Consider the following 26,374-nt stretch of genomic DNA (forward strand, 5'->3'; position numbering starts at 1 on the left):
TATCTATCTATCTATCTATCTATCTATCTATCTATCTATCTATCTATCTATCTATCTATCTATCTAAAAGTTGAAAGATCCTGAACACAGAACAGAATAGCAGAGTTTGGAGGGACCTTGTAAGTCTTCTAGTCCAGTAATTCTGATAAAGAATTCCTGACAGAGAATACTTGGAATTTACTCCCTTACAGCAATAATTTAATTTTTTCCATCTATGTAATTTCATTTCTAATGTGTGTTTAGGGCAGAATTAGGCAACATGTGACTCTGAATTAATTTTTTTTAGTGATCCCACCTCCTGACATTACATTGCTGATGATAGGTGAGAAACCAGAGCACAATTTTCTGCACAGTTTCAAAAGGAAAGAATAGAAAAAAGTGTTGGGCAAAGTATTGGATAGATTGTACCTACCTAGAAAAATGGGGACTTCATGAACCCCATTCCTTGCTAACTTGAACTTTTCCCAAAGTCTCAACATCTTTTTTGTAGTATGGTGACCAAAATTGGTTGCAGTATTCCAGGTGTGCCCTTATTAGGGTTTTCTAAACGACTCTTTTCCTGCTGCAGGTGTATTTGGTTTCCCACGATGCCCTGGGGAGAGCTCGCATATCTGTGATTGGTTGAGAAAAGTGCTGGATATTGCTTACACAAATGCAATTCAGCAGCGGTGAGTTTGGCTTTTCCAGGAGATTGTCTGTCTGTCTGTCTGTCTGTCTGTCTGTCTGTCTGTCTGTCTGTCTATCTATTCATCTATGTATGTATGTATGTATGTATGTATGTATGTATGTATGTATGTATCTATCTATCTATCTATCTATCTATCTATCTATCTATCTATCTATCTATCATCTATCTATCTATCTATCTATCTATCTATCTATCTATCTATCTATCTACCTACCTACCTACCTACCTACCTACCTACCTACTTACCTACCTACCTACTTACCTACCTACCTACCTACCTACCTAACCACCCACCCACCCACCCACATCTATCTATCTATCTATCTATCTATCTATCTATCTATCTATCTATCTATCTATCTATCATCTATCTATCTATCTATCATCTATCTATCTATCTATCTATCTATCTATCTATCTATCTATCTATCTATCTATCTATCTATCTATATATCATCTATCTATCTATCTCTCATCTATTGAGTTATATATAGGAAAAATTGAAAAGCTCTTTTATGATTTGGGGTTTGCCCTGTTCTCTCTCTGCCACAGCCTAGTCCAGGCACAATACTGGCATGATCCGGTGAACGAGAACGAATACCGCAGAAGCAGTCTCTTCTTGGCTGACATCAACCAGGAGCGGGTAGGCCAAACTCTCTAACCAATGCAAAACACAACTAGGCTATTCCGATTCACATGTTACATGTCAAAATGCTTCTTTGGTAGCAAACGAGCCACAGGCAGCATATAAGTTTCATAATTAAAATAAAGGAATGAATGACTAGGAATGAATCGACCAACCGCAGCTTAGCAGACAAGCAAACTCGGGTACTCTAAACCAGGGCTCTCCAACCTTGGCAACTTTAAGACTTGTGGACTTCAACTCCAAGAAAAATCAGCTGGGCTGTGCAGACGGGGCGAGCGAGCCAGAGAGTGAGATATATAGGACAGAATAGCACAGGGGTGGGTAGGCATAACTGGTCCAAACCTCTGGTTGGCCCATTCATAGTCTTATCTTACCTCCTGGCAGATATTTTTAATTGGGTATTTTAAGGGGTTATTTTAAACATTGTTTTAATTACTTTACTTTAGGTACAGTTTTTACAACCTCCTCTTTTAAGTATTTAGTATTTATCTATATTTGTATTTATTCCCATGTATTTATGTGTTTTAACCTGACTGTACACCGCCCCGAGTCCCTTTTGGGAGAGGGAGGCGGTATAAAAGTTTGAAATAAAGTAAAGTAAAGTTGTATTGTAGAATCTGGTTATTTTTTTGCCATTAACACTGTTTTGAAATTTATCTTTCCCTGCCTGTTTCTCCAGGTCATCAATGAGACCTACAAGAAAAACCTGATGACTCTGAAAAAGTTTGTGATGGTGCAGTTCCTGAATGACACAATGGTGGATCCCCCGGCCTCTGAGGTGAGCAGCTCAGAAGGGTGCAGTGCTATAAAAGGTGTGCCCATCTGAAAATCAAATTAGGATTTAGCTTGTTCCCCCCCAAAGCAGTTCTTCATCAAAAACCAAAACCCAAACCTTACAGCAGGGGTGTCCAAACTTGGCAACTTTAAGACTTGTGGACTTCAACTCCCAGAATTCCCCAGCCAGCTGTGCTGGCTGGGGAATTCTGGGAGTTGAAGTCCACAAGTCTTAAAGTTGCCAAGTTTGGACACCCCTGCCCTACAGGTAGCCCTCAAATTATGACCACGATTTGGGCCAGAACTTCCAGTTAAGCAAGGTGGTGGTTAAACTGAGTCGCAACTGATTTTATGACCTTTTGTGCCATGGTTGTTAAGAGAATCATTCCAGTCGCTAAGTAAATGAGGTGGTTGTTGAGTGAATCCAGCTTTCCCCTCTGCTTATTTGTGTTCTGTTTATTCGTGACTTTGCTTATTCCTGTCCTGACCCAGCCTTAGCAGAATGAAGAAACGGACTTCTTGTCCCGAAAAAAACCCTCTTTATTTAGCTACTGTGAATTGATGGCATTCACACACAGAAAAGTCCAGGCAATAATCCTTCCAAGGGTTAATCGCAGTAACAGACCTTATCAGTCCTTGGATAATTGCCAAATCAAGAGCTTCCAGTCACAAAGCTGTAAATTAATTCCTGGCAAGCAGTCTCTGAGGCACATAAGAGAATCTTCTGAAAGAAATGTGAACTGTTGTCTCCTGCAACCACCACTCCCTTTTTGCTTCTCTTTATTCCCCAGCCAGGGAAGGGCCATTCAGCATCCATGTGTGCATTTCTTCCCTCAGTTGTTCTCCCCAGCTGACAGCTCTGCGCATACGTGCATCTGGAACAGGCTCCAGCTGTTCTTCTCCACTTATTTCCAACTCCGAAAGCAGCTCGGAAATGTTGGACGGCCCTGGCTCTATCTCTGCTTCTGACGCAGAGCATCTATCAGAGCCTTCCCCAGACTCCAGGATTGGCCCAAGTTCCTCCCCAACCTCCTCATCGTCTGACTCTGCCACCAGCTCTGCTGGCAGCTGGCGGGCCACAACAGTTTGACTTCAGTTGTTCGAAGCCGGCTGGGAAGACGGCAAATGGTGATCCCCTGGGAAGCTGCAACCATCATAATACATCCTGGTTGCCAAGTATCCAAATTTTGATATTTGTGACTATGGGGATGCTGCGATGGTCATTAGGGGTAAAGACTGGTCACGTATCACTTTTCTCAGGGGCGTTGTAACTTTGAACGAATGAATCGTTGGACGTCAAGGACCACCTGTGCCCCTTTTGAGTACAGTGTCCTCAGACGTGGTATTCTGGTAGGTCTCCCCCCCCCTTTTTTTTTAAAAAAAGAATTTTATTGGTTTTTACAAATATTTATAGGAAGGGGTAGATAGGTACAAAAAATTTTGACAGCTACATCGTGCGAAAGGTAGAAATCCCCCCAAATCTCACAACTTTTACAGAAAAAAATAAAGACCAAAAATTAAGAGATAAACATTGGCAGCTTTGTTTTACATTGTATCAACAATATTTTCAATATTGCTTCCTCCCCCCTGTCTTCTGGCAGAGCCACGGTCCCTCCCTCCTTCATGTCTTGGGTAGTGTCCCCTGTTCCATCTAGAAAGGCACTGTGTTTTTTAATGAAGGCCTCTGCCTCCACAACTGTGTTAATTCTAATTCTACTGCCCTCCCAGAAAATCAACATTCCTTCTGGCAATAACCATCTAAACCAAACTCCTTTACTATATAATTTCTTTGATAAAAAGGAATATTTCTTCCTCTTATCTCTTACTTTCTTCGGAATTTGTTTAAGAATGGTTATTTCTTTATATTTTAATGGTCCCGCAGGTCTCCCCTTTTGGGATGTAGGGGATTTATTGCTTTTCTCCCTCTCCCACTTTTGAGAATCCAGCTCGAATCACTAGAAGTGATCCCCCTTAGGATAAGAAACACAGGGATGATTCTTAGCTGTTTCCAGGGATTGATTGGTCACGACAATAAAGAAGAAGCTTCTTGGATGAGAAGCGAAACGTCTTCAAAGAGAAACCAGAAAGTCCAGCCGCCTCTTGAAAAAAGCATCTTTGGGATCACAATAAATACATTTTCATGCTTTCTTCTTCTCTTTCCTTCCAAGTGGTTTGGTTACTACCGGAGCGGCCAGACTAAGGAGACCATTCCTCTTCAAGAGACTACACTCTACACGGAGGTAATTGCCCTGAGTGTTGCACTCTTTCCTTTGAATGACTGAAAACTCAACGTAGCTTGAAACAAACATCCCGTCTGTTACAGGTGTTATGTCCGCCTTGTATGCAGCTTTATTTCTCTCTAGCATTCGTCTCCATTGTTTTCTGATACATTTCTTGCCTCTCTAGGATGTACCTCTATCTGCTCCTATGAGGCACTGCCTGTTCCTGGTGTGTGTGTGTGTGTGTGTGTGTGTGTGTGAGAGAGAGAGAGAGAGAGAGAGAGAGAGAGAGAGAGAGAGAGAGGGAGGGAGGGAGGGAGGGAGGGAGGTAGGTAGCGTTTTTAACTGCATTTTTATTAAAACTACCTGAAACATGGTGTCAGAAGTGGCATTGCAGACAGTATTATGCTAAGGGGCCTAATTTCTCTTTCCGGGCAACAACATAAGAGGAAGATCTGTATATAAATATTAGTTCAAAAATTGATTCTAGGATTGGAAACCATCAGGGATTGGCAGAAGGACCTCTAGGTCAGGGGTCCCCAACCCTCAATCCGTGGACTAACACCTGACATGCCAGAAACCGGGTCGCGTAAACAAAGCCCCATCTGTGGGATTCAGGCAGAATGTTTTCCGGTCCGTGGAAAACCCTCTCTCCACGGAATTGGTCCCTGGTGCCCAAAAGGTTGGGCGCCACTGCTCTAGAGTTTTGTCCACTCAACAAACTTATCTACCGTATTTTTCGGATATAGAATATAAGACGCACCGGAGTATAAGACGCGCACAGGTTTTGAAGAGGCATTTTTTAAAAAAAGTAGGTAGGTAGATAGAGGGATAGAGAGAGAAATACAGTAGGTAGGTAGGGAGAGAGAGAGAGAGTAGTTGGGTAGGTAGATAAAGGGATATATAGAGAGAAATAGAGAGAAATAGAGAAATACAGTAGGTAGGGGGAGAGAAAGAGTGTAGGTAGGTAGGTAGGTAGAGGGATAGAGAGAGAAATAGAAAGAGATAGAAATACAGTAGATAGGGAGAGAGAGAGAGAGTAGGTAGGTTGGTAGGTAGAGGGAGAGAGAAAAATAGAGAGAAATACAGTGGATAGGTGGGTGGGAGAGAGTGAGTAGGTAGGTAGGTATATAGGTAGATGGGGGATAGAGAGAAATACAGTAGGTAGTTAGGGAGAGAGAGAGTAGGTAGGTTGGTAGGTAGAGGGATAGAGAGAGAAAAATAGAAATACAGTAGAGAGGTAGGGGGGGAGAGAGAGTGAGTAGGTAGGTAGGTATATAGGTAGATAGAGGGGGGGGGAGAGAGAGAGAAATACAGTAGGTAGGTAGATGTTTCCAGGTGTATTTATCCATGTGCTGGAGAAGGAAATAGCTGACGTGTAGCACCTAAAACTTTGTTTCTGCTGGGATAGCACTTGACCAATGTAATTCTCATCAATCACTCTAACTAAACAGCTTTCTGAAAGGGGAAGAAAAAAGTTTTTGCACTCTGCAAACCTCCCCAAAATAACCTGTTTTTCACGAAAACGGGCCCGTTTTGTTTTTTTAAAAAAGGCACGAATAGCCTTGGGGGGGCTTGCAGAGTGCTCCTGGGAGGTGGGTGGGGGGCAAAAACGAGCAAAAAACCGGCCCTTTTTTCACGAAAATGGGCCGTTTTGTCAAAAGAATTGCTTGCATAGCCTTATGGAGGCTTAGAGTGCTGCTGGGGGCATAAAAGCCCAGTTTTTGCTCATTTCTGCCCTCCTCAGCCCCCAGGAACTCTCTGAAAGCCTCCATAAGGCTCTGCACGGCCATTTTGGTGAATGGGACGGGGCTTCAGGAGGCAAAAAAAATTGCTGTATTCAGTGTATAAGATGCACCCAGATTTTCAGCCTCTTTTTAGAGGAAAAAAGGCGCGTCTTATACTCCGAAAAACACGGTAGGTCAATTAAGGACTGTGGCTATATCATCCCTGTGCTAAAACATGGTTATTTTTAATTCTGGTTTGGGTTGGCTACCTGAGGTTTGCTATTGCCTGCCTTAATTTTCCGTCTACTTCCCTGTCTAGTTTATAGCTCTGAGATAGTCTTATATGTCCCCCCGCCCCCCCGCCCCAATCTCTCCAATTTTAGTAATAATGAAGACTAACATGGCTCAGCTTTTTAACGCTGGCTAAATGACGCCACCTGCCAAACCTTCAGCTGTATCAGGCGAATCCCTAGAACGGTTAGCAAACCTTTTCGACAGCAGGTGCTGAAATGGGAGTGGCGGCGGGCGGGGGAGCATCGGAAACTGGAAGAGCAGCTCCCCATGTGAGCATTGGGAAGCTGAGCTTCCAGTTTCCGGCGTGCTGGTCACCTGGCCTTCTGGTGTGCATGCAGGCACAAAGACCAGCTGGGAACCAGAAGACCGGCACGCGCATGCACGCCAGGGAGCTGCTCTTCCAGATTCCGGTGCTCCCACGCATGCCCGCGAGAACCCAGAAGAGCAACGGGCGACAGTTGCCATGCCTGGAGAGATGGCTCTGCGTACCACTTCCAGCACGCGTGCCATAGGTTGGCCATCATAGAAAGCATGAACAATCCTATGAATTGCTCCATTAAGCCAGGCGCCTTGGTGACACCCTAAATGTTATGGCAGAATGTGGTGGGCTGGGTTAGGGTGTGAATGTTGCCGTTGTCTCGTTTCATTTCCGACTACCGTATTTTTCGGAGTATAAGACGCACCGGAGTATAAGATGCACCAAGGTTTTGAAGAGGTAAATTAAAAAAAAAAGTTTTTGCACCCTGCAAACCTCCCCAAAACGGTGCGTTTTTCTTCCAATAAAAGGCATGAATAGCCTTTAGGGGGCTTGCAGTGCTCCTGGGGGATGCCCCCCCCCCCAAACGAGCAAAAAATGGCTCCGTTTTTGGTCAAAAAAAATTCCATGCATAGCCTTTAGGCGGCTTATAGAGTACTCCTGGGGGCCGGGGGGGGGGCAAAAATGAGCAAAAAACAGCCCGTTATTCATTCATTTCTGCCCTCCCCAGCCTTCAGGAGCACTCTGAAAGCCTACTAAAAGCTATGCAAGGCCATTTTGGTGAAGGGGGGACTTCAGGAGGCAAAAAATGCTGTATTCAGTGTACGACACACCCAGATTTTCAGCCTCTTTTTTGAGGGAAAAAGGTGCGTCTTATACTCCGAAAAATACAGTAAATGTTCCTTGCTTTAACTGGCTCATTCCCTTTTTCAGGATCGTTTGGGCCTGAAGGAAATGGACCAAGCAGGAAAGCTGGTGTTCCTTCAGGCAGAAGGAGACCATCTTCGCTTTTCCAAAGACTGGTTCTTCAAGAACATCGTGCCATATCTAAGCAATGCTGGTGATGAGAGTTGGGCTGTCCTAGCGTAGGGCTTGTGGGTTGGAGGTGATCTCCATGGCCAGGTGGGATACGTCCCATAGACAGCTATCCTGGAAGACAGGCTCTTTCTACTAACCTGCTAGGCTCCTGCTCCGTTTCAGGATTAACGGTTTAGTCATGTTCAACTGTCAGTATTTTACTTTTTTTCAAAACCCAACCTGGCCTTGTCTCCAGGACCTGCCTGCTGCAGGTGTTAAATCACCTGTCACCTGATAGCATGGCATTTGTATTGCCACAATGGAGCCGGTCCCCATGGGTCGGGGGAGGGTGTAATTGATACCATTCGCAGAGTGTGAAATTCCCACCTTGTGCGTGTGATACAGGCCGCGTTGGACAGAGACACCCCTTCTGTGATCTCCTTGAAGTGTCAAGTCTAAAGATAATTCAAAAGGAGCCGTTCAATGCCATTGCGTAGTTGCTCTGAGTGGAGATATTGAATAGGTTTAAATAGGGGCTGCATTCTGAATGAAGCATGGGTGGGGTGAGTTATTTCCGCAGCTGAGATTTTTCCTCTGAAAACTGTTGAGCTTTGATGGGTGGAAGGCTGTCAATGCTGGAAGGAATTCTGATAGAAAAGCCATTGATGATAGATTTCCCAAAACGGGGCAGGAGGTTTAAAATATGATGTTGAAATCATGTTAATGCATACTTTCTTTGGGTTTACGAGAATATTTTGCAACTTGACAAGGTCTAATAAACAAGTCTTAATTTAAATTGCATTGGTGGTAACTTCTGGGCTAGAGTGACTCACCTACACATCATCTCTAGGTACTTACACTTGACAATTTGGGTGTGTAGGTGTTCAGGGAGGGGTATCACCCCTGGTGTAGGGGCACATCATGTCCTTTTAGGGCAGCTTTTGGGATGGCTCGTCCACCTTTGGTGCCCACCCGTCACTCAGCTCTCACCTGTGGCTCCTAGTAACTGTAGCATGCGCAGCGGCTACACTCCGGGCAACAGCTTGGCAGGCTGGCCAAGCCAGGTTGAGAATAACCGTTGGGTCATTAACCTTCGGCGAGATAGGGACTTGTCTATCCCGAGCATATGAAGACAGATTCCAGCGGATGGAGGGGATGAAACCTACTGGAATGGGACAACGGCCATGAAGGCAGACTCTGCAAAGGACGTGGTGCGCTAAGAGCACGGCAAGACACGAAAGATGCCCTGGTCGACCACTGCACCCTGCCCATCTCCAACTGTCTTGACTCTTGTCCTGCTCTTGGAGCAAGATGGAATCTGGGAAGAGAGAGAGTGAGGCTGACTCTGTGCACCTCTCTCACTTTACATCCAATTCATGCGCAAGTCTTGACATCCCCTCAATTAGACGTCAAGGTCTTCTTCGAACACGATGGACGAACATCACTTGACAATTGTACTTTCTGTAATTCCACGGACATTACAGCATAAGCTAGGTGTGGCTTGACACTGTTGGGAGCCTAATCAAGTGCTTCTCAACCTTGAACGTATCTGGACTTCAGCTCCCAGAATCCCCTAGCCAGTATTGGGCTGAGTCTGACCCTTAGTAAGCGACAGTCTCATCCAGGCAGTTCAAAAGCCCTACAAGGCATGGATTATTTAAACAGAAGATAACAAGCATTCTGGCGAGAACTATAGAAAACCAACAATGTAACATGAGCGGCAGAGGTGGCATTCAGCAGGTTCTGACCAGTTCTGGAGAACCGGTAGTGGAAATTTTGAGTAGTTCGGGGAACCAGTAAATACCATCTTTCGACTGGCCCTGCCCCCATCTATCCTCTGCCTCCCAGGTCCCAGCTGATCAGGAGGGAATGGGGATTTTGCAGTAACCTTCCCCTGCCACGCTCACCAAGCCACACCACGCCCACAGAACTGGCTGTAAAAAAAATTGGAATCCCACCACTGATGAGCGGCCAGCGCTAAAGACACTTGTGGCAAGCTTAGTAAAAGATCACACATTATGAGCAACTTGGCATTAACTTTATTCTATCTTCAGTATAATTTTAAGTACATAAGAAAGATTTTTTTTTGTATATTCCACAAGCCTCAGGAGAGAAGTGAGAAGTCACAGGACAGTTTCAAAATAAAGCGTTGCATATCTTCCGTTAAATTTTCAAGTGGAAAACTCAAAACGTGGCAAAAAAAAAAAAAAAGGGGGGGGGGGAAGGGACTATCTGCATTACTACAGTTAAGACAGGCAGCTCCCCATGGTGGGTCATTACAGTACCATGCCTTCAACTTGGGCACGATCACCAGAGGGCTGTGTGACACGAAGCTTTTTGCCGAGCAGCAGGAGGGAAAGCTAGCTAAAGAGGGGGGGGGGGGGTTGCCCAAATGCTATGGGGCTATAATCAATGCCAGCGAGCAATAGAACCAAACCACCATGGAATTGTGCTTACAGACAATTAAATACTTCTCTTGGAATGGAGAATTAATTCTGCCCTGGGGGGGGGGGGGAACACAAGCTGATAACAGATTCTGGGGAAAACTGTCCTGGAAGACTGAACAGTGTTCATTTATTCAAGCGAGGCCTCTTGGGTATAATTTTCCCTTTGTAGGAGGGCTTGGATGGAAGGGGGGGAGGGCAGCTTTTGAACTGCTGGACAGGTGCCTTAGGAAGGAGAATTTGTTCCAACCTCGTGGCACCTGTACCCTGGGGCAATTTCTCCCCTTCCCCCACATCATGGCACAACACAGAATTTACACGGACAACACAGGAAGGGGGAAATGGGAGGGAGGAGGATATGTTACACATCCCATTTTCAGCCTTTGGTCCAGCAAAGCTATTCTCATCGTCTCTTGGTGAGATTAGTTGAACATAAATAATTCCCTTGGATTTCCCCCAATTTATGCCTGTCAAGCGTACTTCATACTATAAAGGGAGGGGAGGGGGAGGTACCATATCCTGATAGAAACTTGACCCCCTTCTCCCGACGTTCCTCGTTTAAGTGGCACCCCTTGGTCCCTGCCGGCTTTGACACTTACATCGATTGGGCAAGACGGGGGTTGCTTGGCCAAGGGAGGGGAGGGGGGAGTGAATGCCACACCTTCCTGCCAGTCAAGGGAGAAGATGGAATGAACCTGCCCAACCTACCCTGAATCCTAGCCTGAGGTATTTTCAGTGAGGAGGAGGAGGGGAGGCAGGATTTTCAGAAGACAGAAGCAGACTTAAGAGTTGGGGGGGGGGGGGGAAATATGGGACAAGGAATCTAAAAGCCAGACCTCAGAAAGCATTTTTTTTTGTCCCACAGTGATGGTAGAGGAAGGGGGGGGGGTGTCATGAAGCGCCAGGCCGTCTTATCCGGCGATTTCCGTCACCGTAGTGACCAGCTTCCGCCCGTTCCACTGCGTCTTGAATTGTTCGGGGACAGGAAATTCGTTCTGGGGAAACAAAACATAGAAGCCATTGATTGGCGTGTAGAAGATAAGACATTCCTGGTGCTGAGGACACCTCCGTCTCTGGGCATTGCCCCCCCCCTTCCATAATTTTGCAAGGTTCCTAATACATCCGATTTGTAGGCCGTTTCCTATAGCAGAGGAACAGTGGTGGGTTGCAGGCAGTACCCCCCAGTACAGGCGTACCGGATCCTTCCCGGAGCACTAGGTACCGTTCAGGTACAGTGCTTCGGAGGGCCCACTCGTCCGCCTGAGCTCCTTATCTCTGCTTTAAGCTTTTGGCGCTTCCGCGCAGGGCGTGCATGGCGCCTACTCGATGCTCTGCCAAGCAGCTGGAGCGTCACAGGCAAGTACAACACATACGCGCACTGAGCGCGTACACGTGGGTGATGCCGGGGCCGTTCCAACCGTACCGGTTGGAACGGAATCCGGAACCCACCACTGTAGAGGAGCAGCTGGGCCACCTGACATTTGGGGGAAGCCCCAAAACACTAAATTTTCTTCCTTCAGCGACAGTATTGGATGACGTAGTGTGACAGAAGGCAAGTATTTTCCCCCAGCGATCCATGGCGCTAATCGGCAGATTGGTAATAAAACTGCAAAGAAACTTATGGGCACAGTATCTTCTATCTCCCAAAGTACAGGCAGTCCCCGGGTTAAGCGAGTTCTCTTCCCAGCTCTGCCTTTAATTTGAATTTGTATAAAGTCATAAGTCACAGACTATAACTGTGATGGTGAACCTACGGCACATGTGCCAGAGGTGGCATGCAAAGCCCTCTCTGTGGGCGCATGCACACATGCGTGAAGGGCGGTGTGCATGCAAGGGACACACACGCATTGCATTTTGGGGCGCACGTACATTTGCACGCTTTTGGCACTTGGTCCGGAAAAGATTAGCCATCACTAGACTGTAATATCCAGCCACTAGAAGGTAAAGTCAGCACAAACCCTACTAGAACTGATGAAGTTATGTAGTTTGGTAATGAAACGTCTGCAAGAAAACTAAACTCAGAGAGAACCGAGGACCTCTCGTTTTAACCTTGAGCTACAAATATTCTCCTCTATCGGAACTCATACTTGCAAACAGATTCCCTATTACCAAAAATGGTGGACGGCATTCTCTTTCCTTGAGTTGACAAACTGCTGAAGCCACACAACGTTTTCACAAACCACTGAAAAGAAGCTATATGCTCCAGACACAGGCTTGGTTCATCAGTTTGAGGAAAGACAATGTCACCCGCCATTTTGGGTAATAAAAGCCTGTCATAGCTACAGGTTGTCCGTTAAATCAGATGGTCTTAACTTGGGGACTTCCTATCTCTTTCAAGAACTGGATTTGAATACTCCTCGTGCTAGACCAGTGTTTCTCAAACTTGGCGACTTTAAGTCCTGTGGACTTCAACTCCCAGAATCCCCCAGCCAGCATAGCTGGCTGGGGAATTCTGGGAGTTGAAGTCCACAGGACTTAAAGTCGCCAAGTTTGAGAAACACTGTGCTAGCCCTTCCTCAAGCAGACACATTCCGGTTGTGCCATTTCTGGCTGGAAATTCTTGAACTTTACAGCCTCGCTCATGTTGAGGATGGTGACCCCCAAGCCAGTTAAGGTTTTGGTTTCTTTAATTTCCATCTCCTTGGCTGGGTTCATGCAGTAGGTTAGTTATTAACCTAGCAGAAGTGTTTGCATGTTCCGACGGAGGCTTCCCAAGAGCCTGAAGCAAACTCCTGGTCCGACAAATATCCCTTTTATTAATTTACTGTGACTTCTGCTCATTCACATCCAGCAAAGTCTTTCAAGGGAGGATTTACAGTCACAGACCTTCTCTGGCTTGGAGAGCTGCCAGGCTGATAGCCGCAAAACTTGGCAAGGAGCCTTTGAGAGTCACGAACCAATTAAGTGAACTAATTGTCTCCTGCAAGCTCCGTCCCCCTTTTGCTCCTCTTTTAATCTCTTTGGAAGGGGCATTCATCATCCATCTGTGGCCTTACTCTCAAATTTACCTCTACTCTTTAGCTGTTCCTTCGTCTAGCAACTCTTTTCTTTAGCTGTTCCCTTTGTCTAGCATGCGCACACTGGGAACAGGCTCCAGCTGTTCGTCTGCCTCACTGATGTCTGACCCTGGCATACGGCTCTGGCCCCCTCTCTGCCTCCAAGACAGAGCCCTCATCAGAGCCTTCCCCAGACTCCAGGACTGGGAGAGGCCCTTGTTCCTCTCCAATCTCCTCACTGTCCGAATCAGCTGCCAGCTCTGCTGGCCACTGGTGGGCCACAACACTGCATGACATGCTCACCTCGCATTATTTTTGGCAGCTGCTGCATGAACCTAAGTCCATAAGCTAACTTTAGCTAGCTTTACATTTCACTCTGTTTGCACATTCAGAATCTGAATTAACTAACCAGGTGTAGTTTGCTCTGTGACTATAGCTGGGGGCATTGACCTTTGCCAGTGAAAACCTGCTCCCCCAGTTAAAGAACAGAGAACATCTGCTCAGGAATGCAATTCTCTGAAACCATTGCCTGCTTCAGCACGAGGGGGGGATGTTTCTATTATGAGTACAGGTAGCCCTCGATATACAACTGTTCACTTAGCAACCGGTCAAATTTACAGCCTGTCTGAAAAGGGGAAGTTCCAACGTTCCAACAGCCACTACTGTATTTTTGGGAGTATAAGACTCCCTGGAGTATAAGACGCACTAAGATTTTGACGAGGCAAATCTAAAAAAAAAAAAGGTTTTGCACTGCAGACTTCCCAAAAACGGCCTTTTTTGTGTGGAAATGGGCCCGTTTTTCATCCAAAAAAGGGCATGCATAGCCTTTAGAAGGCTAGAGTACTCCTGGGGGGTGGGGGTGGGGCAAAAATGAGCAAAAAACAGGCCATTTTTCACTCATTTCTGCCTTCCCCAGCCCCCAGGAGCTCTCTGAAAGCTTCCTAGAGGCTCTGCAGGCCCTTTTTTGGATGAAAAATGGGCCCGTTTCCACAAAAAGCAGGCCATTTTGGGGAGGTCTGCAGAGCCTGTCATTTTGGTGAAGGGGGTGGGGTTTCGGGAGGCAAAAAAATGCTGCATTTAGTGTATAAGACGCACCCAGATTTTCAGCCTCTTTTTTGAGGGGAAAAAGGTGCGACTTATACTCTGAAAAATACGGTACTTTCCCCACTAGCCATGTGACCAAATTTCAGGTGCTCAGCAAAGTGGCAGTATGGCTACCTGCAGCATCATGCAGTTACGTGATCACATTTTACGATGGCTAAACCTAACTAGCTGTTACTGCTAGCAAACGATGAGTTTGCTTAACGACTGCTGCAAAAAAAGGTTGCAAAATCAGGTCAGGCATGTGACCAATCTATTTTAGCACCGTCACAACATGCGACCGTAATGGGCAGGCTCCATTACAGCCTTATGTCGAGGACTAGCTATATCTCTGCCCCCTTTTCAGCCTTACTGAAGACCCCCTTCCGAGTAATATGGAAAAGAACTCACAAAGTCACCGCTCTCCGTCGGAACAAGAACGTTCATCTCCGAGGATTTGGCACTAACAATCTCGCAATCTAGAGAACCCTTGCTCAAGTAGACTTGACAACCGTCTGTCTTGTTGATGGAAATGGTTGGCACTTTACCCATTACCTAGTTAAAAAAAAGAAGACCCTGGTGAGAAACAGCCAAAGGCTCCATCTCCTACAGTGAGACTGAGCAGCATTTTTTTCTTCTGTGGAAATCACATGTCCCTCATGGTGCATTTAGAAGCTGAAAGGCAGACAGGAGGAGAGGAACCAGCATGGGGAGAAAGTCCAAAGCCAGAAACTGAGATTCACTGGTCTCTTCTTCTGAACCTCCTTTTTACACTCTCCCAAGAAGGGACGTATGGATTCCTAAAACCAAGAAGGGCCGTATGGATTCCTAAAACCAAGAAGGGGCATATGGATTCCTAAAACCAAGAGGGGACGTATGGATTCCTAAAACCAAGAGGGGACGTATGGATTCCTAAAACAAAGAAGGGACGTATGGATTCCTAAAACCAAGAGGGGATGTATGGATTCCTAAAACCAAGAGGGTATGGATTCCTAAAACCAAGAAGGGACGTATGGATTCCTAAAACCAAGAAGGGACGTATGGATTCCTAAAACCAAGAAGGGACGTATGGATTCCTAAAACCAAGAAGGGGCATATGGATTCCTAAAGGACTGCAGAAATTTGGCTAAGGGTCACTGCTTGACCACTCCTTCCCTAAATGTAAGATAGAAATGAAAGGCCGGAAGGAGAGCTGCATCATTTCCGTCTCCAACACGGGCAACGGTTTGAGATACCTGGTGGGAGGAAGTTCCTGTCAAGGTGAGACGAACCAGGGACCTTACCTGAATTTGAACATCACGGCTGTTGATTATCTCAACAATGCCCACCACATCATCAAACACCAGCCCAAGCTTCTTACAGTTATCTGCAAGAGACAGGGAGAGAGAAATGAGACTAGCACGGAGAGTTTCCTTTAAGAAGATAAACATCAACATAGCTACGATCTATTGTCCGTTCACTGATCCTGGGCCAATATAAAAACTTTCCCCACAATGATCAAGTGCAAGAGAAAGAAAACCAAAAGCGCCACCATCACCACAATGCCGAGCACACATGGATACATTTCAGTAAGGAAGTCTCCTTAGAACAGGGGTGTCCAAACTTGGCAACTTTAAGACTTGTGGACTTCAACTCCCAGAATTCCCCAGCCAGCAGAGCTGGCTGGGGAATTCTGGGAATTGAAGTCCACAAGTCTTAAAGTTGCCAAGTTTGGACACCCCTGCCTTAGAATCAAACTCAGCTACTGACTCCATGAACAACAATTTGTAGTTTTCCGGTTCAGTAGCATGGAAGGGGTTAGTCATTCCTTCCTTTCAGATAACTTTTGCCGAGCCTAAAATGTCAAGAATTTCCTGCGGTTCTGAAATAAACTAAATCAGGGACGTCCAACCTTGGTGGTTGGGGCATTCTGGGTGTTGAAGTCCACAGGTTGCCCAGGGTGGACATCCTTGATCTTAAATGCTGCCGTCTAGATGTCTCTTATAAAATCAGTACATTATACATCTGAGATCTTTCTACAGGAGTTAATTCCATCACAGAAGCATACACATGAATCGACATGTGTGAAGCAGTCCCTAAAGCAAGCTCTACTTGGAGCCAAAATGGCTTCAAAGTTTAATGTTGATTTTGTTTTCTATCCTGATTCCAGACAGCTGACTTCCAAATCATTTTTCCTAGCAATTATGTTTCCTATCCAAGTTGTCTTGTTGTTGTTAGTTGAGAAGTCATGTCCGACCCATCACAACCCCATGGAGAACTTTCCTCCAGGCCTTCCTGCCCTCTACCATCCTCTGGAGTCCATTGAAGCTCACGCCTAATGCTTCGGTGACTCCATCCAGCCACCTCATTCTCTGCCGCCCCCTTCTTCTTTCCCAGCATTGGGCTCTTCTCCAGGGAGTCTTAAGACGTATCTTAGAAGGTCCTAATGCCACCACTTAATCCTCAATTCAGCAACTCAGATAGTGTCTCAGATCAACGCAATGAACACAGGCAGGGGGGGCCTGATACGCTGTGGGGTTGCAAAGAGGTGGACACCACTTTGTGACTGAACAACAAAATCCCAAAGAAGAGGTGTGACCTTACCCAGCGTGATGGAGTTGATCTTGCCTTGGATACGGAGTGTACTGTTCACACATTTGTAGGCATAGACCACCTGCTTCAACTCCGTGTCGCTGATCACCAAGTTGGGGGCATTCTCTTGGTTCTCCTAAAGGGGAACAAGCAGCTGCCATTATTCAAGATTCCCCGCCCCCTTCTCTAGAGGCAAACAGGAGCAGCAGAAACAATGAGGAATTACACACACAAAATCCACCCACAGGCTGCAGTGGGGGCTCTACCGCATGCACTTGGCTAACTGGGCATCAGGCTAAGAGCTCTTAGCTGAATTGCAGATAGTAGTAACGCACTGAGAGAGAGGCACAGAACCCAAGTTCTTATCTCGTGTTGTGGCCCGCCAGTGGCCAACAGAGCTGGCAGCAGACTCAGACAGTGAGGAGGTTGGGGAGGAACATGGGCCAGTCCTGGAATCTGGGGAAGGCTCGGATGAGGGCTCTGTGTTGGAAGCAGAGAGGGGGCCAGGGCCGTCTGACAGTTATCAGCTGCCTTCAGAGTCAGTCATCAGTGGGGCAGAAGAACAGCTGGAGCCTGTTCCCGATGTGCGCATGCGCAGAGTTGCCAGACGAAGGGAACAGCTAAAGAACAGGGGTCGACTTGGGAGTAAGGCACAGGTAGACGATGAATGGCCCCTCCCAGAGGAGATAAAAGAGGAGCAAAAGGGGAGTGGAGTTTGCAGGAGACAATTAGTTCATTCCTGCATTCTTGCCAAGTATTGCAGCACCTGAAAGATATCGGCCTGGCCCCTCTCCAAGCCTGAAAAAGGTCGGTAATTGTGAACTATCTTGAAAGACTGTGGGAGAAAAAAGACTTGGCTGGAGAGGAATCCACTGTAAATTAAATAAAAGGGGTTTACTGGGGCGAGGACTCGCCTTCGTGCTGCTGGAGAAGCCTGGGCCACAACATCTCATGGCAATTCTTAATGGGCAAAATCCGGGCCACAATAATTCAATCAATATTTAATTTTACAGTTAGTCCTTGACTTACATCCATAATTGAGCCCAGAATTACGGTCATATCATGGTAGTCATAAAGTGGCTTGCTATGTGAATGTGCCCTTTTTTTGCGACGGTTGTTAAGTGAACACCATGATCATTAAAGGAGTCTGTTTCCTCCCATGGGTGTTTTTCACCCAGAGGTCAATTGTAACTTTGAACGACTGCTAAGTGAGAGCTACCTGTAGTTACCTTTCCAGGTAATGGAAGCTGTGGTTTTGTCCTGGCTCTACCTCCTCCTATTAGAAAGGGGGCTGCCCCACCCAATGTGCCTCTTGAAGGTCAAGGGCTTGAAAACAAAGGATAGCAATAGCACTTAGACTTATATACCGCTTTACAGTGCTTTTACAGCCCTCTCTAAGCAGTTTAGAGTCAGCCTCTTTCCCCCAACAATCTGGGTTCTCATTTTACCCACCTCGGATGGAAGGATATCAACTTTGAACCTGTGAGAACCGAACTGCTGGCAGTGAGCAGAGTCAGCCTGCAGTACTGCATTCTCACCACTGCACCACCAGGGCCAAGGAAAGGAAGGGAGAAATAGCAATAGCACTTAGACTTATATACCTCGTCACAGTGCTTTTACAGCCCTCTCTAAGCAGTTTTACAAAGTCAGCCTATTGCTCCCAACAATCTGGGTCCTCATTTTACCCACCTCAGAAGGATGGAAGGCTGAGTCAACCCTGAGTCTGGTGAGATTCGAACTGCCAAATTGCTGGCAGATGGCAGTCAGCTGAAGTAGCCTGCAGTACTGCACTCTAACCATTGTGCCACCTTTGCTCTTATGGGTGCAGCACCTCAAGATCATAAATTGTATTGACACAATTTATACACTCTCATGCAAGCAAAGGGATTTCCCAGATTTCCTGTCCGATACTCTTTTAAACTGAGGAGGCTCCCTTGCAAAGAACCAGCCTCCCAAGGCGAAAAGCATGTGGACTCACCACTCTCCATTTCTTGCCTTCTAACTCCAGCATGGGAGGCTCCTTCTTTGCAGGCAATTTGGAGGAAACGTTGACTGTGCAGGCAGGCTTGGCAACTGTGAACGGTTTGGGTCCCGTTCGTACAGGACCCCCTTGGCTTTTCAGAGAAGGATTTTTGTGAGTCTTCATCTCATCGGATACGTGTTTCAAGGCTAGGAGGGGAAAGGATCATTGGCAGGGTTCATACCTTTTGCTAACCCATTATGTGTTGGGTTGTCTCTGGAACTTAAAATGCTGGGCTAACACCTCGACATACGACCACAACTGAGCCCCAAATTGCTATTGCTAAGCAAGACAGTTGCCAAGTGAGTTTTGCCCATTTTACAGCCTTCCCTGTCACGTTTGTTAAGTTACAATTGTTAAATTACTGCGTTTCCCCGAAAATAAGACAGGGTCTTATTTTCTTTTGACCCCCGAAATACGCGCCACAGGACACTTGAGTTTAATTAGCTCTGCTTAATGCAAGGAAAAGGAATGGAAAAAAAAAACACCCTGAAGTTCTGGGGTGCAGAATTCCGAAAAGGCAAGCAACAATTCCAATTATTTCTCTTGGACAGGTTGCCACGGCTGCAGATTTGGGAAATGTAACTTTCTAGTTTCTTTATTTCCTCAAAAGGCTGTTGAGTTGAATTTCAACTTAATCTGCTCCCAGAATCTCCTTCGTCCGTTGCAACTTTGAGGCCAAGTTACTGTCCGAAATACATTAATTTGTTTTGGGTTGTAAATATCCAAGTTGCTGCTATCTTTAGCTCTATCAACCATCTGTCCACATAAGACAGGGGTGTGCAAACTTGGGAACTTTAAGACTTGTGGACTTCAACTCCCAGAATTCCCAAGCCAGCCATGCTGGCTGGGGAATTCTGGGAGTTGAAGTCCACAAGTCTTAAAGTTCCCAAGTTTGCACACCCCTGACATAAGAGAATTAACATTTGTGACATTTGGCAAACTGTTAAAACAAGCAAAACTGGGTTATGGAATGCAGTTAAAACTGCACCCTGCAGAAACTCTTATCCCCTGGACTAATCCTCTGCATAGCTGCTTTTTAAAAAAAAAAATGCATCAAGAATTTAGCTAGCTTCCAGAATCACGGCTAGCTGACTTGTGGCTGAATTAATCAAGATGCCTACCAGAAGTGATGGCTTCTCCCTGGTTGATCTGAGCAAAAAGCGCTGAGCGGGAGGTAGAGGAATCTGAAGCAGAACTTGGGGAGGCGGGTGCTGGAGGGGGAGGCGGGCCAGGGGGAAGGGGTGGTGGGCCACAAGGAGCAGGAGCCCGAGATCCATTTGCTGCATCCGTTGGCTGAGGTCCCTGGAAGGATGGGGTGGGGTGGGGGTGGGGGTAAGAACATCCAATTAGATGCTATTTGTTAAACAGACAAATGAAAATATCCCAAGGAAGCACCTGGAATATGGATGTGCAGGTTGTACTCACCGTTTTGCTCCAGGTGAGCCCAGTGGTATGGTACTGCTTGATGTATGCCTGCAGCTCAGTCCAGATACTGAGATAAGTCTTCACCCAGTCCACGTGCTTCTTATCGCTAGAGAAGGAAGATCCGGATATAATTGGGCTGGGCCAGGGGTGGCCTGTGGGGGGTTCGGGAGAACCTCTAGCTAAGATTCTGTTCAGTTCGGAGAACCCTCAAATCCCACTCCTGGCTGGCCCTGCCCACTGCTCCCCTCCCAGGAGTCCCCACCCAGCCCGTTATGGATGCAGGTAAATGCAGGGAGTGCGTGGAGGCTTGTGGAGGGCGAAAAATGGGCCTACTGTAAGTTTGGTAAAGTCCTCCGGAGCCTGGGGAGGCCATTTTGCCCCCCCCCCCCTCCTGGAGGCTCGAGAAAACCCATAGAAGCCCAGGGATGGCAAAAAGGCCCTCCCTGGCCATGGTACAGGAGGCCGACTAGGCCATGGCCCCCATGGCCACCCCCACATAGCAAATGGGCAGAGAACCCCTTGCTAAAAATTTGGAAGCCCACCATCTGAAATTCTGCCTGTAACAGGGGTTTCAGTTTTATCACCTCCATTTTACAGATAGGACTGATGGGAAAAAGTGACTCCTCGAAGCTTTTTGGCAGGAGAAGCAAGCTAGCTTTCCCAAAGGTGATTTTTTCAAGAGGCAACTGGACTTTCTGGTTTTTTTTGAAGAGGTTTCGCTTCTCATCCAAGAAGCTTCTTCAGCTCAGAGCTCAGAAGAAGCTTCTTGGATGAGAAGCGAAACGTCTTCAAAAGAAAAACCCGAAAGTCCAGTTGCTTCTTGAAAAAGCATCTTTGGGACAACCATGACGTGGATGACTTGAGAATCTTCACAGAAATCAACTGAACTTTCGATAGTGAATATCTAAAGCAGGGGTGTCCAAACTTGGGAACTTTAAGACTTGTGGACTTCAACTCCCAGAATTCCCCAGCCAGCCATGCTGGGGGAAGGAAGAAATGTCCGGACCAAACGTAATTTCTAATGTTGGATTTTCCTTGTTACCAGAGGGAGCCCCCTTGTGGAGTACTGTGAAGCTGTTACCATGGCAACTCCACTGCACTGTACAGTAGAAGCCATTTTACCGGAGTACAATAGAAGTCATTTAAAGGCATACATACATAGATAAGATAGATAGATAGATATAAATAAATTAAAATGGTGGGAATAAACGTACACATCTTTATATTCTTTAAGGACTCGATTGCTGTAAAACATGGCGGCATCTGTCATTTCCTTCACATAAGGGCCTGGTTTGGGGGCCTACGAGAAAACAAAACAACACAGAAAATAAGCCTTTCATCTCAGCAGGAAAACCAAAGCCATGTGATTTTTAAAACCCAACCATTTCAATTTAACTAATTTACTTCCAAAGATCAGACAAATGGTGCACAAGAAGCAATTTACAGGAGAATATGGGTAACATTCCAACAGTTCTATATAAAATAAGAGTATAACAAAGCAGAAACCATAATAGGGGTGCAAATTCAGCATCCTTAACCAGCACATAATTAATTCAGTCCTTTCTAACAACAGGCATAAGAATTAAGTAAAATTTTGCTACTTTCCTGGAAATTTTAGTTGGAAATTCAACAAGGACCTTGAGTTTTGGACAAAGCCTGCGTGGTGAGTAGGGAGAGGAGTTATGATCTCTGTACACCAAAGATGATAAAGGGAGCAGTGGAGTAACTCTAGTGGTCTGACTACAATCAGAACAGACAGAAATATTCCTCTTAAGAGGTGTGTTATTTCTCTCTTCCCCATCAGCATTCAAGACTGGCAATGCTAATATAAACGATCACCGAACAGAATAGGAGAGTTGGAAGGGACCTTGGAGGTCTTCTAGTCAAACCCCTGCGTAGGCAGGAAACCCTACACCACTTCAGACAAATGGCTATCCAACATCTTCTTAAAGACTTCCAGTGTTGGGGCATTCACAACTTCTGGAGGCAACTTCTGTTCCACTGATTAATTCTTCTAACTGTCAGGAAATTTCTCTTCAGTTCTAAGTTGCTTCTCTCCTTGATTAGTTTCCACCCATTGCTTCTTGTCCTACCCTCAGGTGCCTTGGAAAATAGTTTGACTCCCTCTTCTTTGTGGCAACCCGAGATATTGGAACACTGCTATCATGTCTCCCCTAGTCCTTCTTTTCATTAAACTAGCCATGCCCAGTTCTAGCCAACCGTTCTTCATATGTTTTAGCCTCCAGTCTCCTAATCATCTTTGTTGCTCTTCTCTGCACTCTTTCTAAAGTCTCCACATCTTTTTTACATCGTGGCGACCAGAACTGAATGCAGTATTCCAAGTGTGGCCTTACCAAGGCCTTATAAAGTGGTATTAAAACTTCACGTGATCTTGATTCTCTCCCTCTGTTTATGCAGCCTAGAACTGTGTTGGCTTTTTTGGCAGCTGCTGCACACGGCTGGCTGATATTTAAATGGCTGTCCACTATGACTAAGAAAAGCTCGCAGCAACTTTGCATGGAGAAGTTTTGATCCCCAAATCCTTACCATGGCGACCCAGCCTAGTGCAGGGATACTTTCGCTAACTGTCGAGAGGTGGTTGAAGAATTTGCTGCCACGGTTCTTCTCCCTGAAGTTCTGGACCACTTGGATCTGATCCGATATTGGCTTCAACACAACGGGGAAGTTACTCTGCAGATGCAAAAGTAGGGAAACCAAGAAGTGAATTATTTATGCACCCAAATCCTCTTGCTGCCCAGGGTTCTCCTTGATCATAATTTATAATTAGCCAGCACTGTCCAAAGACATCTCGGTGGTCATGTGGCTGGCATGACTCAACGCCGAAGGCACATGGAACGCTATTACCTTCCGACCGAAGGTGGTCCCTATTTTTCTACTTGCATTTTTTACATGCTTTCAAACTGCTAAGTTGCCAGAAACTGGGACAAGTAACATGAGCTCACTCCTTTACACGGCGCTAGGGATTCGAACCGCCAAACTGCCGACCTTTCTGATCGACAAGCTCAGTGTCTTAGCCACTGAGCCACGCGCTCCATGTATCACTGTAAACAAGCACTATAATTCTAAAGGTTTTTCTCCACTTACTGCTATGGGCTGCTGGCACTGTGATGCTGTCATCAGAAGAGTTCTCTCGGTCATCAATCCAGCATGGACCATCTCAGCCTATAAGAGAAGGAGAAACAGACAACTCTATGAATTAGCTGCAATGATTGGTTGGCAAAATAGAATTCCAAGAATGACTGACAAGAAAGACAGGCTGTATATATTGTTTCTTACATTTGCATGCAACAAGCAAAGGTAATTTAAACAATGAAACGAACAAACAAAAAAAATAACATTAAAACAATAGCCTCAGGACCTTATGACAGAAAGTTTGCAGGGAGGACTAATATAAGTCAAAGCCAAAGGCCTTGAAATGCTGATACGCCCATTCAGCATGGTGCAAATCACCCTGTAACTAAGATTTGATATGCACATTAATAAAGGCTTGAAGACCTGCTGGAGAAGGAGAGAGGAAAAATGGGCTTTGCAAGAGAAAAAGTGGAAGAGAGAAGATTTAAAAACGAATATATTGTGATTGTGTATCTAATTTCGTAGGGGATGGGGGACTATGAACTAGCCTGTATTGGCTGTAAGAAGATTGGGAGTTAAAGATTCTTTTTTTCTATCTCTTTTCTGTTTCTATTCTTTTCATGTCTTTTCCCTGATTTTAGTTTGCATTATTATTTAGCATTGCAAAACTGTCTTAACAATGGGTATTTTTAAAACACCAACAGATTGTGGGCTTCACTGAGCTTGTTTGCTTGCGGATCGTTCATTAACTAACTAGGCAACACCACAAGTCTTGCTGAGAAACTCCCAATTCAACCCTGAGTTACATCTTTCTCTTCTACTGAAAGTTAATATTTTCTGCAATTCCTCCTAAAGCCCGTGCAGAGATATTTTAGAAATAGGTCAGTGCTGGTGTAATACGCTGCAGAAAAGGAAGGAAATTTAGTTTCAATCTCACTTCAGGAAAAAAAAACCCACAATCCTTTGGGTAGTCTCAATGCTCCTTGCCCCACTTAAAGCCCACTTAGTAGCTTATTTTATATAAAGGTAAAGGTTCTCCTTGCACATATGTGTGAGTCGTTCCCGACTCTAGGGGGCAGTGCTCATCTCCGATTCAAAGCTGAAGAGGCAGCTCTGTCTGAAGATGTCTCCGTGGTCATGTGGCCGGCATGACTCGACGCCAAAGGCGCACGGAACGCTGTGACCTTCCCACCAAAGGTGGTCCCTATTTTTCCACTTGCATTTTTTACTTGCTTTTGAACTGCTAGGTTGGCAGAAGCTGAGACAAGTAATGGGAGCTCATTCCGTTACGCGGCGCTAGGGATTCGAATTGCCAACCTTTCTGATCGACAAACTCAGCGTCTTAACCACTGAGCCACCGCATCCCACTAGCTTATTTTATAGGGCTGCCCTAAGAATTGCGGTAGAAATACCCCCATTCTCCTGTCAGGGCAGGTATCTAGAAAACACAACAGCCAATAGCTCAAGAGATGTATGTAGTATCCTTTTGCACAAAAACAATAACCATGAAAATATAATACAGGCCAAGTGCCTATTTTTAATTTCAAACTTGTTCCTCAGTAAATTGAATTTTCTATTCTGGAGAGATTTGGAGGTGGCACGCCAAAATTACAGCAGTCTTCAGAATCTAAACATTTTTGTTTTCTTTTGCAGTCTCGGGCCGCCAAAGTTTTAGGACTGCCAAACCCACCCACCCCCCGGCCAAAGTAGATGAATGGGGTCTACATGGTCTCTCTTCACCATTTATTGTGTGAGCTTGGTCATACCACCTCAGTTTCTGGGCAAAAAGCCCATTAGCCTCAATTGATTGCCTGCCAAAGATAGTAGGGGTGGTGTATTTATGTCCACTCAAAATAGGAAACAGGAAGGAAGCGTGAGTCATACGTGTTTTTGGACTTCGCTGCCAATTTCTCTGCTGATCTTCATGTATGCAGCCACTGGGCCTGCCAAGAGCTCATCAAAAGCTTGCACAAACTCAGCAACTCCTGCAGAAGGGGGGGGGGGGGAAAGCAGATGAGAACTCGTAGGTGAGGCCTGTTGCACTTCAAACATGCAGTAGGATTTTGAGCTGCCATGGATACAACCTCCAAGAGGGGCCTCAATGTGTAAATGCAGCAACACCCCTTTAAAAGCAGTTTGTCTCTTTCCCAGGTTCATGCATGCCATCCCAGGAAAACTGCAGCTGGTTTTATGGGGCTACAAACAGACTAGAGCAGGGGTGCCAAACTCAAAGCAGGGTGCTTAGATCTGGAGCACGGGGACACCCTAGAAACAGTGAAGGACCGGCCTTGCGGTGCCTCTGCCAACAAAAACGGAGCTTGGGAGGACCATACTCTGATTTTTGATGGCAGAGCGCTTGGGCCGCCACAGGTACCCCCAACATGAGTGACGTTGAGCTAGCCACGGGGTGGGCTGCTGGGGGTTTGCAGGGGTTGGGGAGAACCTCTAGCCAAGATTCTGTGTAGTTTGGAGAACTCCCAAATCCCACTCCTGGCTGGCCCCGCCCACCCTTCCCCTCCCAGGAGTCCCCACGCACCCTGTTTTGAATGCAGGTAAGTGCAGGGCCTGCACGGAGTCTTGGGGAGGGCGAAAAACGGGCCTACCGGAAGTTTGGGAAGGGCAGAAATGGCCCATTTCCAGACTCAAGGTGGCTTCTGGAGCCTGGAGAGGGCATTTTCTCCCCTCCCCCCCCGGAGGCTTAAGAAAAGCCTCCAGACTCCGGAAACAGCACAAGCCCCTCCCCCCGGTGGTACAGGAGGCAGCTAGGCCACGCCCACCCAGTAACCGGGCAGATAACCCCTTGCTAAACCTTTTGAAGCCCCCCCTGGCCACGCCCCTCCAAGGTCAAACGCAATCCTGATGCCGCTCTCAAGTTTGACACCCCCGGACTTGAGTTCTATGTTTTGATAAGAGGAGGAGTTGGGAAGGAGAGTGAATTTGCTTACTGGGGCTGGCCAGCCGCTTTGGAGTTAATCTCCAAAAGATAATTTGGAGTGCAAATTATCTTTGGGAGATTAACTCCAAAGTGCTGCCCAACCTTAGTAAGCAAATTCATTCCCCTTTCCGATTACTTTTGACTCCCAAAAGATAGCATTTCCTTTCCTAAACTGTGTGCCCTCCA

At 46.2% G+C, this 26,374-nt stretch overlaps 2 protein-coding genes across 3 annotated transcripts in view; one reads left to right on the plus strand and one right to left on the minus strand.

Annotated features, from left to right (window-relative positions):
* PPT1 (palmitoyl-protein thioesterase 1) overlaps positions 1 to 8,417 on the plus strand; it is a 16,018-nt gene extending 7,601 nt beyond the window's left edge. Inside the window, exons 5-9 of the mRNA XM_081962651.1 lie at positions 569 to 668; positions 1,241 to 1,331; positions 2,014 to 2,112; positions 4,277 to 4,348; positions 7,538 to 8,417. Coding sequence (XP_081818777.1) covers positions 569 to 668; positions 1,241 to 1,331; positions 2,014 to 2,112; positions 4,277 to 4,348; positions 7,538 to 7,693 — 518 coding nt within the window. The 3' untranslated portion in view covers positions 7,694 to 8,417. The remainder of the gene's footprint in view (positions 1 to 568; positions 669 to 1,240; positions 1,332 to 2,013; positions 2,113 to 4,276; positions 4,349 to 7,537) is intronic.
* Positions 8,418 to 9,644: 1,227 nt separating this feature from the next.
* Positions 9,645 to 26,374, minus strand: part of CAP1 (cyclase associated actin cytoskeleton regulatory protein 1) — a 30,697-nt gene continuing 13,967 nt past the window's right edge. For both annotated transcript variants that reach the window (XM_081961960.1, XM_081961961.1), the window contains exons 3-13: positions 25,138 to 25,238; positions 23,266 to 23,343; positions 22,708 to 22,851; positions 21,375 to 21,460; positions 20,161 to 20,266; positions 19,857 to 20,037; positions 18,691 to 18,881; positions 16,725 to 16,848; positions 15,425 to 15,507; positions 14,553 to 14,696; positions 9,645 to 11,060 (exon numbers count right to left, since the gene is read on the minus strand). In XM_081961960.1, the coding sequence (XP_081818086.1) occupies positions 10,977 to 11,060; positions 14,553 to 14,696; positions 15,425 to 15,507; positions 16,725 to 16,848; positions 18,691 to 18,881; positions 19,857 to 20,037; positions 20,161 to 20,266; positions 21,375 to 21,460; positions 22,708 to 22,851; positions 23,266 to 23,343; positions 25,138 to 25,238 (1,322 nt within the window). In that variant the 3' untranslated portion in view covers positions 9,645 to 10,976. The remainder of the gene's footprint in view (positions 11,061 to 14,552; positions 14,697 to 15,424; positions 15,508 to 16,724; positions 16,849 to 18,690; positions 18,882 to 19,856; positions 20,038 to 20,160; positions 20,267 to 21,374; positions 21,461 to 22,707; positions 22,852 to 23,265; positions 23,344 to 25,137; positions 25,239 to 26,374) is intronic.

Source organism: Natrix helvetica (genome assembly GCF_964273705.1).
Source record: "Natrix helvetica genome assembly, chromosome: 9".
Taxonomy (NCBI): domain Eukaryota; kingdom Metazoa; phylum Chordata; class Lepidosauria; order Squamata; family Natricidae; genus Natrix; species Natrix helvetica.